The following is a 19,720-nucleotide window of genomic DNA, read 5'->3' on the forward strand; positions in this document are numbered from 1 at the left end:
GTTCAAAACTATTTTTCTAAAGTTAGAACCAGAACACTTATTTTGAAGAGAGACACTGGGTTTCAGTAGTTTGGGAAGTTAGTAGATTTTTAATCTTATACCTTTCTTTGAATTTTTAACATTGTGTGTACATTTATGTAACACATATATAATTACAAATACATGTGTTAATGGGGCTGTCCGGATAACAGAATTACAGGCCATTTCTTTATTGGTTTTTAGTTCTATACATATACATATGGAAGTGTGTATAGTTTGTATATATATGTAATACAAATATGTCTATGCACATATATGTGTATGTGTGTGTGTGTATATATAAAATCTCTCTACATGTGCAGATATAAAAAAAATTTATCATCTTAACCGTTTTTCAGTTTGGTGGCATTAAACGCATTCCTGTTGTTCAACCATCACCACCATCCATCTCCGGAACATTCTAAATGGAAAACTTTCCCTGTTAAACACTTAATTCTCTATCTCTGCTCCCTGCCCCCCACCCCCAACCAACATTCCACTTTCTCTCTCTGAATTTTGGCTTCTCCAGGGATCATGTAAGTGGAAGCAGACAGTATTTCTCCTTTTGTGACTGGCTGTTATTTAGCATGTCCTCAAGGTTCATCCATGTTGCGCCATGCGACACTTCCTTTTTAAGGCTGGATCGTATTCCATTGTGTGTACGCACACACTGCATTTTTTGCTTTTCCATTCACCCAACAATTTAACACTTGGGCTACTTCCACCTTTTCACTCTTGTGAATAATGTTGCTATGAATAAGGGTGTGCAAGTGTCTGGTGAAGATCCTGCTTCAGTTCTCCTGGCTACATACCCAGAAGCAGAATTGCTGGACTGTGTGGTAATTGTTTGAACTTTTGAAGAACTGCCAGACTGTCTTCCCCACAACTGCTCTATCATTTTACTTTCCCACCAACAATACATGAGGGTACTCTTATTTTCCAACTGTTTTAATGGCTGCTAAGGAGACCAATTTGTTGACTTCTGGCTTGTTCCTGGTAATACTGTGTGATTTGTGAAATAAGTGACATGTTCTATGTTGTCAACACCTGCCATCTTCCAGTAATCTGGAAAAACCCCACACCCTGTCCCTGTCTAGAGGTGCAGCCTGAGCAGCTCAGAAGCATCTAGACAAGAGCAACCTGCCATTTTGTGCCCCAAGAAGGGAAGTGGTGGCTGGGGCACCCCTGTCCCCATTGCCCCAGGACAGAGAGAAGTAGAAAACCTTAGTGAGGCACTTACCTCAATGGGCCCTCCCAGTGCCAGGGATTCCTGGCTGGCCCGGCCAAGGCCATGGTCCCCGGAGGCCACGGTGAGGTGCTTGTTGAGTCAGGCCTCATTGCCTGTAGCCAACGGAGAATGCAGTCACCACGCAGTAGGCAGTGCCTGTGGACTCAGGGCTGGCCAAGCAGTTCTGGGCATGGCCTCCAAGGACCTGGTCAGACAGGTGTACAGTGAGGCCCCCACAGGCCTTCTGAGGTTAAGCCCAGTTTCTGGGACCCTCAAATCCCCTCCCCCAGGTCTCTCAATATTTGGACCACAAAATACCTGCATCAGAATAGGCAATCAAGGTGGGAGTGATTGAAGATGCAGATTCCTGGGCTTGAGCCCTGGATTCAGATTCAGGTTTGATACTGTGCCTGGTGAGCCGCATCATCTAATTGAGAATGACAGATTTCGGCAAAAGCTGGTCACATTCTCGGAGGAAGAACTCATTGGCAGGAGCACGGCTCCCAAACTAAGGCTAGAAGGAGAGCTCCTGACATCAAACCTGTAGGGGCCATTTCTGCCAGATCCCTGGCACACGGCAAGGGTTCGGAGTGTGAATGCCCAAGACAGGGGCAGGAGCACCATTCCTTAGGACCCTGCCTCCCAGCTTAGCTGAGGGACCTCCAGGAGAAAAAAGACAAAAAGGCTTCAGAGTGGTACCACCAATGTACAATTCCTAAGGGTCTGGCATTTCCCCTGTAATGGTAACAGAATACACAATGGGCACCACACTGAACTCCTTGCGGGCTGATTCTGTCCTCAGCCCAGAAGCTATGCGAGCTCAGGCCACGGAAGCAAACTGCCTGGCCCCTGACCCATAGCTCTGAGAGTGGGAGAGCAGGGACTTTTAAAAGAACCTAACCGATTCCAAACTGGGGCTATGAACAAGCTGGAAGCGGCTGGCGGAAAAGGACAGGGTCAGTTAAAACTTCCCCTTCCTTACTGGTGTGTGAAACTCCAGACACCAGAGGGTACCCGTGGTGATCAGGCACTTGGGGAGCCCATCCCTTATCAAGATCCTTCATCTCCTGGAAGGCGGCTCAATGGGACAGCCAGAGAGCTGGGCAGCCTGATTCTGTCCCTGCTTCCTGGGGCTCCCTGCCCTCATGACTTTTTTTTGTTGAGACCAAGTGATAGCAGCAATGCCAGGCGAGATCTTCAGCACCCTTTAAGTCACACTCCTCCCATTCTTTGATGTGGACCAAGAATGTCTTCAATCCCACATCAGGTGTGCAGAAAATGCAGCTCCAGTTGCCTCTTCCAGTCCGGTTTTGACCCTAGCCTGGTCAGAATAGAAATGCTGGAGCTGCACGTCGAGGGGTCAGAGGGATCCAGTCCAGGGTGTTGCTGGGATGCGGAGCTGGGGAAGACCCAGGGGCTAGCGGCAGAGGTGAGGGCCAGCCCAGGAAAGGGGAGGAACATGCTGGTGCTGACAGAAGGTAATATACAGGGCTTGGGCTCCAAGGCACATCCTGACCCCATGGGAATCTTAGGGGTAACAGTAACAAGTCTGGCATGTGGCAACACATAGGCTGGGTATGTGTGGCTTCATCCCCAAGCCAGGGAAACGGCAAAGAAGTTTCACCTTTCTTCCCAACGCACTGACTGGTAACAGCTGCTAAGAGGAAGCCGAAGGCCATGAAGCTACATCCAGAGCAAGCACGGAGGCTGATGAGCAGTGTCTCCTCCCCGCAGCAAGCTCACCTGGAACGCCCCCAGCTGCTAGCTGGGATCTTTAAAAACTGCTTGATCAAATGGTGCTGCCCAGGCTTTGAGTCTCATACTGAAAGATACTCGAACAGTAACATTTTTGCCCATTTGAAGTTGTAGTTATCATGTTCTGAGCTCCTAAACTATTGTACACTTCCACTGTTTTTACACTGCAGCACAGAACTTTCCATTTATATCAAAATCACATTTTGTACCACCTTTGACTAATTTTGTTTTAGTGAGCATTTGGGGCTAACTGTACCGTTCTCCCCACCTTCACCTCCAAGTTAAGGGTACAGTGAAAAGCGCGGCGTCTTAAGAAGAGGGTAGGTGAACTCTCCCAGCACCAAGCCCAGGGAATGTGCCCCCTGTTGATCCCGTGACAGAATGCCATAAGACCTGTTCAGTGCCCTTGACAGAACTGGGCAGAACCAGCCACAATCAGGCCAAAGACTTTGCCCCAGGAGAATTTAACCAATCAAAAATGCAAATGGATGAACCAGCTCAGTGTTACCCAAAGTTCCCAATTTTCCTGGCTCCCAACACTCTGGGAAGAAAGGGAGTGTATTTATGGCAAATAATTCTGGGGCTGAATCAAAGCATTGGGAATCAGAGAATCCCACCCCCCAAAAAAAGAAAAATAAGAATCTATAAAGGGCTTCCATTCTGATCAACCCAACACCATTACTGTACAAAAAACAGTTTTATTAGTTAATTACCCCAGGTGTGCCTCTGTTCATGCTCTAGGTCACACCCCTTTCTCAGATCCGGCCCAGGCTCATAGGCAAGTTACCAGATTAGCAAATAGGAAAATTGTTCTGCAAAATAGCAACTGTCAGCTTAAGGCATTACTAACATTGCAGAAGGAAGCAAGGTTACTAGGGAAGTTTGGACAGCTCAGGATGATGATCTCCGGAACAGGAAACCCTCTCTGAAAGGGCCAGCCCATGCTGCTGTCTGACATGGGAAAGGACACTCTTGCTCTGGGTGATAGGTCACTCCTTTAAACTCACCCACAATGTCACAGACAAAACTGTCTATTCCTCAAGCTTTCAGATTTAGAAATTAGTTATATAAAAAGCACTCTGTCCCAGAAGCCCTGGCACATCTGCAGGCCTCCCAGAGAGCTTACTCGATCCTCCCTGACTGGAGCAGGGGAGGATAGAGATATATGGAAGGTTGGTCAGGCTCAGTTTTTAAAAATGAATTCACTACTAGAAATATGGAGCAAGGGGTAGAAACCCCTGCTGCAATTACATGCGGAATCATTGTCCTCCCAGAGAACGGGCTCCTCCGGGCTCCTTCAGTCCACGGAAGTGCTCAGAGCAGGGCAGGCCAGTGTGGCCACAGAGCTGCCGCCTGCCTCACTGCATGCCGAACCACTGCTCCTGGTCAGCCCACTGGGCCGCCTCACTGTCGCTGCCCTCCAGGTCCCCTTCTTCCCCACTCCCTTCCATGTCGTCCACATCCTCCTCCTGAGTGGCATCCGTGGGACTCTCCTCCTTCTCCATCTTCTGCATCCCCTCTAGAGACTTCTGGTCATTGGGGTCCAAACTAGGGGACAACAAAACAAAGGAGAGGCCTGAATCTCTGCCTTGCTTCTTGCTGGCTGATGCGTCATCTCCCTGGCACGGCAGTGAAATGACCACCCAGTCACAGAGAAACTGCTAACGCCTGGCCTCTCCGAACAACTTTGGTTCCACAGGCGAGATCGAGGGAGTCCACCACTAGAAGTGAAAAAGGTGTCTTGTCCTAATTTTTAGAAATCTCAGTTTGACTTTTCTCCACGTATTTCTTATAAATTTTCACACTTCTTACCCCAGCATTCTGCTAGAGGAAGATACTAGATAACACAAATGAAAAAGCAGCAAACAACCATTAACAGAAAAATTCAAATGTAATTTCTTAACAGTATCAGATTTTTAAGCTACAAAGTTACAAAAAATACTTATTTTTCTGTGAGTGAAGTTGTTTCATGTTCTTATGATATAATTAACCACATCAGCATTTTAGTAGTCAACCAAAATTGTCATGCTTACCATGGAACACATCTGTCAGCTCCTGGGTTAGACCCCAGGACCCAAAGCTACCTCTACTCGGGCACGTGAGTTTAGCAGCTAAGAATCACTACACTTGCCAAAATTCCCGAAGTTCAGAGTCTCCAGAACATTTATTTACTTAGCTTCTAAGCAATTCTTCCTCTAGCCTTTGTGATTATCACCAAGGCCAGGAGGTGTCCAATCGCTAGCAAATTCCACCTCTACTTATATAACTACAGATTGATTTGTAACCTCTTCTCTGAAACCCTCCATACAACTCTCACCCACACCCAGGGCTCTCCACCCTTGGGACTCCCACCTTGCCTTCGACAGACTACTATGAAAGCACTTAGCACGTGACATTGATCAGTCTACATGCCTGCGACTCAGAGTTCCCAGAATCGCAGCATACCCAGTGGTCACTGAGATGCCAGGTGCTCAAGTGCTGAACAAATAAATGGATGTGATCAGACTCGATTAAAGACAGGCCTTCACCATAATCTTACAGACACAGACAACCCTCAAAAAAATCACTTCTATATTAAACAGTAAGAATACCACTATTTATTTAGTATTTACTATGTACCAGGCACAGCACTAAGAGCTTTACATGGAATAATAATTTAATCCTCATTTAATCACTTAATACCTAATAAGGTAGATATAGACAAATTTGTTAATAACTTGCCCAAGATAACAGGTGAAGGTAATATTCAAACTTCAGAGCTTAAGTTCGTTACTACAGTAAGTAGAAACATGGGAAAGTACTTACAATATTTTGATTTGAAAAAGCAGAATATAAAATATATACTACATATACCCTATAAAAATATGTTTATGTGTGGGCAAAGCCAGGAAGATGATCTATACAAATGAAAACAGATGATATAGTGGTATGGGCTGGTTATGAGTGAAACAGTTCTTTAATGTTGCTTATAATATGCTTTATGAATTTTTTTTTTTTTTTTAGAAGTTATGTACTCACAAATAACTCTTCTACCATTACTGTTATTACTCTGTTTTCAACCATGGGCACAAAAGCGTTTCCAGAACTCCTATCACATAGTTCCCTGCCTCCTCTTCCCCTCATTGGCCTTCCCCCCATGGGAGGCTAAGTGCCTACCTTAGTGCTATACTATATTGGTCCATTGCCTCCTGATACTCATTGACAGCTACAAGGAAATCTCCTAGGATCCGATGCAGGACACAGTCACTCTGATTAGCTAGTGCGTTCCTCAGCAAAGCAATTCCATCTTCATATTTCTGTTCTCTGCCTGAAAAGAAAAAGATCCTCATTTTCCTACTTAACACAACATTCTGAAAATACACTCCCATCTCAAGTCATATAAACAAAAGCACAACAATGATCTAAATCCAATAATCTCTTTGTAGATGTCCTTAAGAGAATAGTGGTATGGCAAGAAATAAGAACAAGTTTATATGACTTCCTATTCCATTAAAAAATGTGGAGCCTGAGATCTGATTTTTTAAATTATACTCTTAAACTAAGTTCAAATAAAAAGCCAAAATGCATTTTATTTACCAAACTAGCCCAAACCCAGGATTTCATCATAAATCAGGACTAAAAAGGAAAGTCATAAGCAAATCCAGATGGGTCGGAAATTGTTCGAGCTGGCTAAAACCAGTTCTATTCAGCCCAAACTAGTTTAGGACAACCAAGACCAGATCAAAGTGAGCTGAACAGGTACCAACCAAGTATAGCTGGTTTGAGCCACTCAAAAAGTGAGTCACTTGGCCAATCCAAGCCAGTCTAAACCATCTACATTTGATTGTGCTAAATATAAACCAATTCACATGGGGTCAAACTTGCTACAAAAGGCACACACCTGTCTGGTCATCTGTAACCAGCTGGGACCAGGAAATCCAAATGAAACCAGGCTTTATACAAATAACAACAGAAGGGAAGTAAATAAGATACACTTACTAAGTAGTTCTGCTTTTTTCACCACAGCCTTAATGTAATCCGGCCTTTGGGTCAGGGCTTTATCTAATAAAGTTTTGGCTTTCTCCTGTGTCACTGGGTCTTCAAGACAAACAGTGGCTAAAAGGGTAAGGGTCTGTGCATTTGCTCCCAGAGTTTTGTAAACGTTGTTAGCCATTACCATTGCTTCGCGAATGCTGTTGGAAGCCAAGTAACATTCAATGAGACCTGAAAAAATTTAAAAAAAGTTTAACCACACTACCATTCTAAGTAATGCTTCCACGCTGACAGTCTTCCAAATTGCAAAGCTTCAGACAAAGGGGAGGCCAGGGGAAAACTGATGACATTAGAGAGTATGGAGATGGAATAAGAAGTGCTCCTCCTCAGAGCACTTCAGGGATGTAGAAAAAGGCTGCATGCACTGCAAAGGCACCTTTAGTTAGCAAAGGAAACAAACACGCATAAGTAAAATAAAGGAGGCAGGCAGCCCAGCTGAATGTTAGAGGAATATACATGACCTTAATCATTACTTGAAACAGAGATGATGCTGACAACAAAGCACATGGCTCCACTGCCTCTTAATGAGCTACTAATTTCTGGCTGTATTCAGTCACCTCTAGTCCTAGGCTTACGTGGGAGAAATGACAGTTCCAAGTGAACGTCCAATTCTACAAAAGTACTATTTTAGTGTAATTTCTACTAATGGACCTAGGGAGCAACCTAAGGAGAAAGAACAGGTTTTCATTTGAAACATAAAAGTTATCTCAAAAGACATTTGCTGAGGGTTTCCCTAACCTAGATGGAAAACGCTTACCAGATGGACCAAATACACCGAGACTGGCAGCTTCTGCCTCTTACCGACCCACAACAAGATGCCCAACGGGGACACTTCAAGCAGAGACAACTCTCAACTCTTCTTGCCAAGAACTTGAGAACAGAGGAAGTACTTTTTGACACAAAGCTCTCATCAAAACAGAAAAACAGCTTAAACCCAAACCCACGCCCCCCCGGCAGATTCTGTCTGCGCACTCCTCCGCCCTAGCAGCATTTATGACATCTGTGCACATCTGCCGCACACTATGGTTGCTGAACCAGACATTACCTAACTCTTCAGGCCAATGTGCTGGATTCCGAATATGGTTGTTTAGGGGCACCTGGGTGGCTCAGTGAGTTAAGCCTCTGCCTTCAGCTCAGGTCATGATCTCAGAGCCCTGGGATCGAGCCCTGCATTAGGCTCCTTGCTCATTAGGGGGCAGGCCCCCTCCCCTACTGCCTGCCTCTCTGCCTACTTGTGACCTCTCTCTGTCAAATAAAGAAATAATTTAAAACAACAACAACAACAACAAAAGAATATAGTTGTTTGCAACTACTGAGCAGTTTTCTTTCCCTGCTAACGGCCCTCTTGGAGCTTCAGAAGGAAATGGAAGGAATGCTCTTCACTACTCCAATGCCTCCACCAATAAAGGAAGCTTGGCTAGAGGCTGCAAGAAGCACGAGAGAGCGTAATCTGGAGAACCTGGAGAAGGTCCTCTGCTCCCAATGACTCTAACCATCACTCTTTCCAAGCATCGTGGAGTTCGTTATTTAACTGTACTCCTGGGCTCTTGTGAAACAGGCATGCAGTAGAAAGGAATTAGCGTGATAAAAGCAGCTGAGAGACTAAGAAGTTAGTTTTAGGATCAAAAATTTAATCTGGAACCAAAAACATGGTTTGCTGGGGATACTTTAAGAACAAATCCACAATACACATAGTTCTCTATCTAAGCAGATTTCGTTCTTTACCCAACTTTCAAATTTCCTCAAATCTGAACTCACCTTCCTGTTAAGAGCAAGTCACTCTTAGACTCCTGGGTTTATTTTTAAATTCTTACAAAAATATGCTTTGGAGGAACTGCATCTTATAAGATCTATTTTAACATCTGTGACTGAGTCACCAAATGTTGCTGAAGCTGGCATAGCTCCTCTGAACTCCTAGGGTCAGTTCACATGAACTTAAAATAGCACGTAACAAAACAAAGTTTGACCGTGATCGTGCCCACTCAGGAGGTCACAATGAACTGACTAGTTCCCACAACCAACACTGTCATATGGATATGAAGTTACCCTTTAAGTAATATTTCTGGCCGAGGTAAAACAACTATTAAAAAAGAATAAAGGCATAACCAAGTGATCTAGCACAGTGCCAGCACAGACTCACATTAAGGAGTGGGCCATATTTAAGAAATAAAAATAGGATCAAAAAACCCTAACTACTTCACCAAAAACCAGGAAAAGGGAATGAAAAAAAAAAAATTCTGAAGGTCCAGTGAAAGTCCTAAATGATTTTTAAAATGCGTAATGCAAACTTGTTCACACATTGGTATTACCTGGGGTCTTCAAAAAAATATCAGTGCCCATCTCCCAACTGCAATATTGTGATTTAGGTAGTACTGGAGTGATGTAGCATGAGGATTTTTAAAAAGTACCCTCAGATGGGGCACCTGGGTAGCTCAGTCGTTAAGCGTCTGTCTTTGGCTCAGGTCATGATCCCAGTGTCCTGGGATGGAGCCCCGCATTGGGCTCCCTGCTCAGTGGGGAGCCTGCATCTACCTCTCCCACTCCCCCTGCTTGTGTTCCCGCTCTCACTCTCTGTGTCAAATAAAAAATAAAATCTTAAAAAAAAAAAAAAAAAAAATCTTGATTTTGGCTCAGGTCATAATCTCAGGGTTCTGAGATCAAGCCCCCTTGCTGGGTGTGGAGCATGCTTAAGATTCTCTCTCTCTCTCTCTCTGCCCCTTCCCCCCAGAATTAGTGAGTACATGTCCGCTCTCTCTCAAAAAAACAAAAAATTAAAATCTTCCACCTGAGCGTTAATGCTACACACCTACAGATTCACACCATTCATCTTTTTCATCTTACCTTCGTAACAATCTAAGCGACAAGGTGCAAGCCGTATAGCCTCCCGAAAGTGGATTATTGCTTCTTGGACTCTGCCCATGTTTCTAAGTGCTGCTCCCTTAAGTAGCAAAGCTTGAACACTATTACTGTTCAGCTGAATGGCCTTGGCCCCTAAATAGAGGGCCCGAGAGTAGCGTTTGCTATAAAAGCTATGACACCTGGAGGAAAAAAAAAAAAGAAAGGCAACATTACCTGAGAGAAAATGGTAAAGAAACTTCATTCAAAACCAAACAGGTCCTCTACATGACCCTTATTACAAAGCACACTTACAGCTTTAATCTGAGATATTAGCAGGCGGGGGAGACAAAACCAAGAAAATCTAAATATTTATTCTGGAGGGGAAATACTGATATGGAAGGGAAAAATTATGGGAAAGAACCTGATATCTGGAGAGATATTCAAAGAATCTGTAAAGCCATGGTAAATAACAAAGCAGCAGCTTCTGGCCTGTTCGCTGATGGCTTCCAGTGCTGAGCACGATGCACTATCCCACCAGTGGACACCTATCCCATGAAAGTCTGCGAAAAGACTCAGTGAAGTAACTAATGTGTCCCAAGTCAATGTGATCTGAATTCTGATTATCTCTTAAACCTGTGTTTTCAACCTATATGCTATTTGGGAGGAACCACAATTTCCCAAAGAATGTACTGAAAACTGGAGAGAAGACAGAACACATAAACATACCCAGAGACCACCCAGGGCTCTGCATGCTGATCAGAAATATTGAAAAGGCGGCAGCCAAGGTTCTCCACGTCCTCTAGCCGCCCTTCTCTTGCCAGGAGGTAGCCATATACATCCATTCCTGGAAAGGAAGAGTCTTTTTTTTTTAAAAAAGCAGGTGTCCTTTATTAAAAGAGCAACAGCATTTATCAGAGCCCCCACTCAAGCCCCAGCTCCAGCACGTTCTGAGCCCTTTCCACCAGGATGAGCTCTTCCTACCAGCATTCCCACTTTCCTACGATACGACTATTAGAGGGGCGCCTGAGTGGCTCAGTCAGTTGTGAGTCTGACTCTCGGATTTCGGCTCGCATCATGGTCTCAGGATGGTGAGATCAAGCCCCATATGAGGCTCTGCGCTCAGCAGGAAGTCTGCTTGAGATTCTCCCTCACCCTCTGCCCCCCACTATGGCTTGTAGGCTCTCTCTCCCTCTCTAAAATACACAGATAAATCTTAAATTTAAAAAAAAAAATGACTTTTTAAACAAGGGGGAGCAGGGGGAGCAGCGGGCGGAAGGAGAAGCAGGCTCCCTACTGAGCAAGGAGCCTGATGCAGTACTTGATCCGACGACGCTGGGATCGTGACCTGAGCCAAAGGCAGATGCTTAACCGACTGAGCCACCCAGGTGACCCGAGGGGGAAAAAAAAAAAGACAATTAAAAAGACAAAACATATCTAAGAAGTTTAAAAAGCAGAGGAGAAAGATCCACAACTCACAATTTGAAAGCCAATATTTTTGGGAACTGTTTGTCCCTACAACCTGTGACATGATATACAGTTATCCTAACTCATAACCAGAAAGGGCCCAAAAAGGCATCATGTAATTTCTTTTCAAGAAACCTAGATACAGTCCAGGGTGCACACTTCAATATGCTGGTTAGTCTCAGAAAAAGTAGCCTATTTCAGAAAAAAGAATCTAGTTCTTTTTGGAGTCCAGATGATTTAAGATTACCCCACTCCCTCCTTATTCTCAATAAAAAGGGTCCCATGCTTGCTGTCACCCATCTCTTACCACCATCCCGCTTCATTCCTTGTTATCCCTTCAGACTCCGAGGAAAATGTCTCTCTTGCCAGGATTACTGCAATACTCCCTGCTGGGCCTCAAACTTGGGCCTGAGCTTTCAACTCCAAGCTGCCAACTACTGCCAGACGAGTATGTTTAACACACCATTTTCATCAGGGGCACAGACAACTCAAAGAAGAGAAATAAGCACTGGGCAGGAGGGTCTCAAAACCTCGGGCAAACAATTGCGTATTTCTGGATCTGTTCTCTCATCTCCCTGCTCTGTAGTTCTCATGGCTTAAGAGTCTCCAGGACTAACAACTGTCACAAGGCCATATTTTTCTGATGGCCTCTTTTGGGACTTCATAAGCAGATTCCAGCCTACCTATCAGACCTTATTTCCCACTACCTGTCACTCACTGCCCGGCACTGGACACTCATCCCTTTGAAGTCCCTATGGCTCACCCCTTCAGCTACAATCTTTGAGATCAATGATTAATTAATGATTAATTACACTTCCTTTAGTCACCTCATGACTTTATTATTGCCTGTTCACTTACTCTCTTTTAAGTATACTAAGGACACAGTAAAGCTAAATGCCCTAAAAGGATATTATGGTTTTGGGGATGCCATCCAAAATCTCAGGCACATCATAAATTCATAAATCATAAAGGGCTATTACCCCTCCAAAAAGAAAAAGAGCCAAATAATGATCTGCCTGGAAATGACGCTTGAGTTCAAGCAAAAACAAATGCTCAAAATGGAAGTACTCAAGTGTTAGAGACATGTAGCAGATCTAAAAAAAGGTAAAAGGCTACTAAGTTTCACAAAATATTTCTATGAAAAATGGTATCAGAATATTATTCTACATTGTCTGCCCTTTTTTTTGCTGACCTTCCCCTCTGCAGCCACTTCCACCATGCCTCAAAAATTACTTACCTTTTATCAAATAAGGATCCAACATCTGTGCCTGTTCAAACTTGAGGACAGAGTTTTTATTGTCTCCAGCTCTGAAGTACAGATCTGCTAAGCTTCCCAGCAGGTCCACGTTATCACGCAATAAGGACTTTTTCTCTAGTGAACTTCAAAATATTAAACATTGACCCCTAAGATTTATTATGCATCCTCTTAGTTTCTGAATCTGGGTGACAGGCATATAAGCACTATTTTCTTTTGTATATATAGGACATTTTTCATAATAAAAAGCTTTTCAAACAAATGGTATACACTAGATTTTCTTATTCTGAGCTTGATTTAAAGAAAGTTATACACAGTAAGAAAGCCAATATATAGAATGAAGCAGAAATCTCTCTCATTACCTAGAAAGAACCTTCTAGCTGCAGGTTTTCAGAGGACAATATGGTCCTAAATGTAATGTCATTCAAAAGTGAGTTTGCATAACACAAAACACAAAGTCCAAGGATTAGGACTTTACCTGACTAGAAAGAAAACCCCAGTCGTAAAGAGGCAACCCAAGTCAGATGCTGCCATCTATGCTTCTGGGACATCCAAAAAGATGTTCTTCCAGGTTCCAGCAAGACAACTAAAGCAGCCGGCTGTGCGAGGGTTACCACTTTTGCAAATACAGAGCCGAACTAGGTCAAAGTTTACATTTAACAGGTCCTCGGAACAGATTATTACCCTTAGGACCATTAAGTACATTAAAAGACTAAACCAAGCCAGAGGACAACAGGCTGCAACACCGAGAGATAAGCATCTCATATTTCTATTTTGCTAATTTCTATTTTACACCAGACCTCCATAAAGGAAAGGGCCTCAAGAACACTGAATTAACTTTGTGGCTCTCACCAGATGGTATTGATTGCTCTCGAGTTGTCACCAGTGTGCACAAAAGCATATGCTTTGATCCACACAGAGAGCCAATCCAAGTTAGGCACAGTCTGGATCACGTTCATTGTCATCGATGCCACCTCTGCGCCTTTTACAGAAAGGGAAAGCAAACCTAATCCAACAAAAAAACGAGAAATAAGTGAAGCTTAGCATCCCTCTTCCACAATGCAAGAAGCATTAGGCTACTCTTTCCGTTGGCTACAAGGTAACACTTTTCCCTATTCTAAGCAAGATGCAGATGACAAAACCACCATAATTTAACATTTCTTGATTTGTGAAAAACACATGACAACAGTAGTCTACTGAATTGCTCTCTGGAAGTTAGGCATGAAAAAAAATTTTCTTTTTTAATTTACCTTTTTAGTAATCTCTACACCCAACATGGGGCTTCAACTCATGCCCCGAGATTAAGAGTCACAAGCTCTTCCAACTGAGCCAGCCAGGTGCCCTTTACATGTACAGATTCTAATGTACAGCTAAGAGTGAGAACTACCATCTCAGAGAGTAAACAATCCATAGAAATAGACTGAGAATGATCTGTACCGAGTATGGCATCGAGGGCTAATGGGCACTGCCTCAGCACTTCCTTATAGCTGGTGACTGAAGGGCGCTCCTGACCAGCCTTCTTGTAGAGGTTTGCCAGCATCATGTTTATCTGTAATAAACAAAAACAAAAGACAGTAAGATAAGCGTATATTGCAGAGAAAATATCTCACCATCAATTAAGTCCTGATTTTTTATTACCAGCTACTATTCTACTTTTTACTGGAAAATCTACCCACAGCCCTGTGGAAATAAACAAAGACCAATCCCATTCTTCAAACCAGAGGAAATCACTACCTTCGCTTTTCCTATGTCCTCTCATTTCTAAGAGGAAAGTCAAATTCCTCTCACTTACCCAACCAAAAGGTCCTGTACTATCTGGACCAAAGATGCTGCCTCTGGAGATGGGAGTAATACTCATTTGAGAATTGTTACACAATTCTAATTACCTTGCTTCTTTCGATCTTAAGACAGAAGATGAATTATCCTAGAAGTGCTCAAGTTTACATAATTTAAATGCAATTAATATCAACACATAAGAAAATGAGGAATTCCTAAGGTAGTTTGTTAAGAAAAGTCAGATGAATTTTCCCCAAAAAGAAAATGACAGATACAGAATTAAATACTTGGCTTCTCTCTGACAATTATTCTAGCAGCTAGACTCTAGCCTTTCTAACACTGAAAGCACAGACCCACAGGTACTATCTGACTCATCAAAGTGATGCTACAAAAATCAAACTCTAACTGACCTCTGGAGGTACAATGATCCAGAGATTAGCTACATCATTTAAATCTAGTAAATGCATTTTTAGTGCAATTCAAATTTGTTACTCAGTAGAGCTCTTCTAAAATAACCCTTTCTGAAAACACAACAAGGAAAATCTAAGAAAACCTAAAAGTTTCAAAGAACGTAGAAGTTACAGGGAAAGTAAATGATCTTCTTAATAGTACAGAGAGAGAAAAAAAAAGAACATTCCAATTTAAAATTAATAGATCTTAAACATAGCAGTGTTTGCCAGATCATTAACCTAAGGAAGCAATCAACATGAGGACACACAAAAAAAGCTAATCCCCAATCTCTTCGGTTATTTGTAGCCTGGTACGCCAGATTTTTACTCAAAAGAGTGGCTCTGAAGATGAAGAACATCTGCTCTAATTATGACTTACAGTATATAAAACAATCTAGTATGGCATTAATCCATACTGATGATTCAAATAATGAAATAAATGAAATACTAGAAATAAAACTTTATTTGGCCTCAGCTTTTCCATTTCAGGCTATGTTGAAAATGCAAAAGAAAATACTTAAAGGAAAACTCCAGTATTAGTGTCAATACTTGAAAAGAATAAAAGGTTAAATTTAAGATCCTTTCTTGACTGCTTGTTACTAACTATGACCAAGAGACCATCTGTCTCAACAAATATTAAAATTCCCTTTAGACTACCTGTCACTTCAAAATGAGTGTCAAATACTACCTATGAGAAAGTCAATTCTTTTTAAAACAGACCCTTACTTGGGAACATCACAAAGCCACATTCCATCAGTTATAAACACAAGCAGTCATCTTTTTCTTAAAAATAAGTGAGAAATGGTATGTTGACATGTTTACTCTTAAAAGTTGGAAGATTTACCAAGATATAATCTCACACTGGAATTTTCCTTTAAAATGTGAAGAAATGTGTGGTGGTGTTTACCATACATTAACAGACGTTCATTTAGACGTATTTTGACTCACTTCCTTGTCCTTTACACAGACTGAGAAGCCAGTTAACTCCCTAACGGACAAGAAAGAAAAACTGTAAATATTATAGGTTTATGTTTGAGGCACACATCTTTTGTTTGTTCCTGGCTACAACAGCTCTACAGAATGAAGGATATGTACTCCTCACAAATGTGGATTCTGCTAGTCCCTCTTATAAAACACAGCTTTAAACACCAAAGTGCTGGATACCACAAACTGAGTTTATTTGCCATTACTCATTTTCAAAAAATGTCCCCACCCTCAAGTCATTGAGGAAACTGTGGTACATTTCCAATAAGATAAGGAAAAGGCATCATTCAAGTTTATAATCAAAACGGCATCTTCCAAAAGGAAGACACTCTACACATACACAAAAAAATAATACTTGGGGTATATCTTTCATAGTGTATCAGAAAACAACTTAGTATATAGCATCCAAGGTCATTATGAAACAGGCTGGTCTATAATATGCTTCCAAATGTCCTTACTAGCATAAAATAAACTAGGAAATAGCTTGGTTTTTAAAATACTCAGAAAATAGTAAATAAATTCTCAATATAAGGAGATGCTTAAACACATTCTTGTCGTTTGACTGGTTACTTTAAAACTCAGCAACACTTAGGTGAAAAAACACGAATACACCACTGCTTGGGCTCCTTTTAAGGGCAGGAGGAGGTACAGAGACATCTTACATATAAAATTCACTGTTAAGCACAAGTTGCACCGAATGGGTCTTTAATGAAGTGAGGAAGGCAGGCGACATGAGAGCATATGTTAGAGTATTAACTACTGATGTGAATTCAATACTAAGAGCAAGGATTCTCACTGTTTGTCTCAAAACACTGTTTGGACTCAAACTGTAATCAAAGATACCCAATATGATACTCCTTACAGAATAGTATTTTAAAAAGTACTCTTTCACATATGAACTTATTTATTTTTCCAAAGGTCAGCAGAGAAAAGTATTATTAACCTCATTTTATAAATTAAAAAAAGTAAAAGTTCAGATTGGTAACTTGCCCAAGTTCCCACTACACAGTTCACAGCGTGTATGGGCTAAACTCAGACAAGATACCAGATCTCTTGATTTCAGCAGAAGGTGTTCTATTGATTGTAATATGTTGCCAAATCAAACACAAATATATATCCCACTTCACATAAGTACATAAAGATTTTGTAATCTTGGATTTTAAAACAAAAGGATTGATAAGCTCATTCACATTATCAATTATCATTATCATGCTGTACGTGCATCTGCATATACCTACAGCATGCAAAAGACGAGGTTTTAAAAAAAAAAAGAACCATTGCCACCTGGAAGCATTTGCAAATTATTATTTCCTCTGGTAAGAAATACCAAAGAATGAAGAACACTTGTAGTTTCTCCAGCTATCATTTTCATCACCTGAATTTTTAGGGTTTCATAAGAAAGTAATTATTCTACCTCTCTGAACCTCATCCACTCCATTAACAGGGGACCAAAGTGAGTCAAGAGTAAAATGTTCAGATGGACTCCCTAGGCATGGAGAAAACACAGAGGAAGTGGGTTGGAAGGACCAGGCAGGAGAATATTATGTAACAAATTGTTAATTCAACTTACTTTGGGAGTCCTTTGTCTTGAGGGGATTCCATCAAGTATAGCAATGGCATCTTTATCTTGTTTTAGCATTGTATAACATTCAGCCATTTTGTATTTCACTTCAATTTCAGATGGAAGACACTAAGAGGCAATGAAAACATCTCTTCAAAATACTACTTCAACAGTATGGCAGTTCTTTAAAATGTTATACATAGAGTTACAATATGACCCAGGAATTCTGCTCCTGCACATACAGCGAAGAGAACTGAAAACCTATGTCTGCACAAAAACCTACAAACAAATGTTGGGGCACCTGGGTGGCTCCGTCAGTTAAGCCTCTTACTCTTGATTTCAGCTCAGGTCTTGATCTCAGGGTCATGAGTTCAAGCCCTACATTGGGTTCCATGCATAGCATGGAGACTACTTAAAAAAACAAACAAACAAACAAAAAACAAAACAAAACAAAACAAAACAAAAAAAACCTGCACACAAATGTCCATACCAACATTATAATGACAGACAAAAAGGGGGAAGTAATGTCCATCAACTAAAGAATACCTAAAATATGGCATATCCATACAATGCTGTATTTTTTTAAAGATTTATTTATTTGAGATCAAGAATGAACACGAATTGGGGGTGGGGAAGGAGCAGAGAGAAAGGGAGAAGCAGACTCCCCACTGAGTAGGGAGTCCAACTAAAGCCCTGATCCCTGGACCCTAAGATCATAACCTGAGCCAAAGGCAGATGCTTAGCTGACTAAGCCACCCAGGCATCCCCATACAAATGGAGTATTACCTGGCAATAAAAAGGAAAGAACAAAGAACTGAGTCATGCTATAACATGGATCAAATTTGAAAACATTATACTAAAGTAAAAGAAACCAGACACAAAAGGTCACATATTTATGATTCCATTCATACAAAATGACCAGAACATAAAAATCCATAGAGACAGAGGGGCTAGTGATTCCCAGAGGCAAGTTACAGAGGAGGTAACAGGCATGGGAATTTTCCAGGGTGATAAAAATGTTCTGGAATTGTTAATTTTATGACACTGTGTCTTAATTTTTTAAAAAATTCCTTAAAGATTAATTATAGAGAACTGATAATTACTAGAGGGGAGAGAGGTGAGGGAATGGGTTAAATAGGCAATGAGCATTAAGTCTGGATGAGAACAGGGTGATGTATGCAAGTGTTGAATTACTTACTGTATACCTGAAACTAATATGATACTGTAAAGGTAACTAACCGGAATTAAAACAAAAACTTTAAAAAAAAAATTTAAAAATGTGAGGTCAAAAAAATTCCTTAAAGATTAAATATATTTAATTAACATAAAGGGTTTAGCATGGTGCTTGGCATACTGAAAACTCTAAAGTTATGGGGCGCCTGGGTGGCTCAGTGGGTTAAAGCCTCTGCCTTCAGCTCAGGTCATGATCCCAGGGTTCTGGGATCGAGCCCCGCATCGGGCTCTCTGCTCAGCAGGGAGCCTGCTTCCTTCTCTCTCTGCCTGCCTCTCTGCCTACTTGTGATCTGTCTGTCAAATAAATAAATAAATAAATAATCTTAAAAACAAACAAACAAAAAAAAAATCTAAAGTTAACTACTTCTATGAATGACCCTATGTGGATAATATACATGACATCCATTCAGTGCCAGAAAACAGAAAATCCTGGGGGGACCTCATTAGCTCAGTCAGTGGAGAATGCAACTCTTCATCTCGAGGTTGTGAGTTTGAGCCCCACATTGGGCATACAGATTACTTTGAAAACATAAAATAGGGGCGCCTAGGTGGCTCAGTCGGCTAAGAGTCTGACTCTTGATTTCGGCTCAGGTCATGACCTCAGGGTCCTGGGAGAGAGTCCAGCACCAGGCTTGCTGCTCAGTGGGAAATCTGCTTGTCTCCCTCTGACTCTCTCTCTCTCAAACAAATAAATTTTAAAAATAAAATAAACAATGGGGCACCTGGGTGGCTCAGTGGGTTAAAGCCTCTGCCTTCGGCTCAGGTCATGATCCCAGCGTCCTGGGATGAAGCCCCGCATCGGGCTCTCTGCTCTGCGGAGAGCCTGCTTCCTCCTCTCTCTGCCTGCCTCCCTGCCTGCTTGTGATCTCTCTCTCTGTCAAATAAATAAATAAAATCTTTAAAAAAATGAAATAAAATAAAATTAAAAAAAATAAAATAAATAAAACAAAATCCTGGCAATCAACTCTTTAACAATAAAAAACAAAGGTTTACAGAAAGAGACAACAAGATGAAAATCTAGAGGCTTTAAAAATAGAGCAACTCGGGGGGGCGCCTGGGTGGCTCAGTGGGTTAAAGCCTCTGCCTTCGGCTCAGGTCATGATCTCAGGGTCCTGGGATCGAGCCCC

General features: G+C 41.8%; 1 protein-coding gene across 3 annotated transcripts in view; it reads right to left on the bottom strand.

Moving 5' to 3' along the window:
• Positions 1-3,679: 3,679 nt before the first annotated feature.
• LOC111156354 (anaphase promoting complex subunit 7) overlaps positions 3,680-19,720 on the bottom strand; it is a 23,895-nt gene continuing 7,854 nt past the window's right edge. For 2 of the 3 annotated variants that reach the window (XM_022517143.1, XM_022517146.1), the window contains 9 exons: positions 17,370-17,489; positions 14,028-14,139; positions 13,443-13,596; positions 12,573-12,715; positions 10,598-10,715; positions 9,875-10,071; positions 6,980-7,204; positions 6,158-6,308; positions 3,680-4,549 (listed from right to left, as the gene is read on the bottom strand). In XM_022517143.1, the coding sequence (XP_022372851.1) occupies positions 4,360-4,549; positions 6,158-6,308; positions 6,980-7,204; positions 9,875-10,071; positions 10,598-10,715; positions 12,573-12,715; positions 13,443-13,596; positions 14,028-14,139; positions 17,370-17,489 (1,410 nt within the window). In that variant the 3' untranslated portion in view covers positions 3,680-4,359. Of the gene's footprint in view, positions 4,550-5,575; positions 6,309-6,979; positions 7,205-9,874; positions 10,072-10,597; positions 10,716-12,572; positions 12,716-13,442; positions 13,597-14,027; positions 14,140-17,369; positions 17,490-19,720 lie in introns of those variants that run through there. The other variant, XM_022517145.1, reaches the window with a different exon arrangement.

The sequence above is a fragment of the Enhydra lutris genome, unplaced genomic scaffold (assembly GCF_002288905.1).
Source record: "Enhydra lutris kenyoni isolate GAN:26980312 unplaced genomic scaffold, ASM228890v2 scaffoldscaffold46, whole genome shotgun sequence".
Classification (NCBI taxonomy): domain Eukaryota; kingdom Metazoa; phylum Chordata; class Mammalia; order Carnivora; family Mustelidae; genus Enhydra; species Enhydra lutris.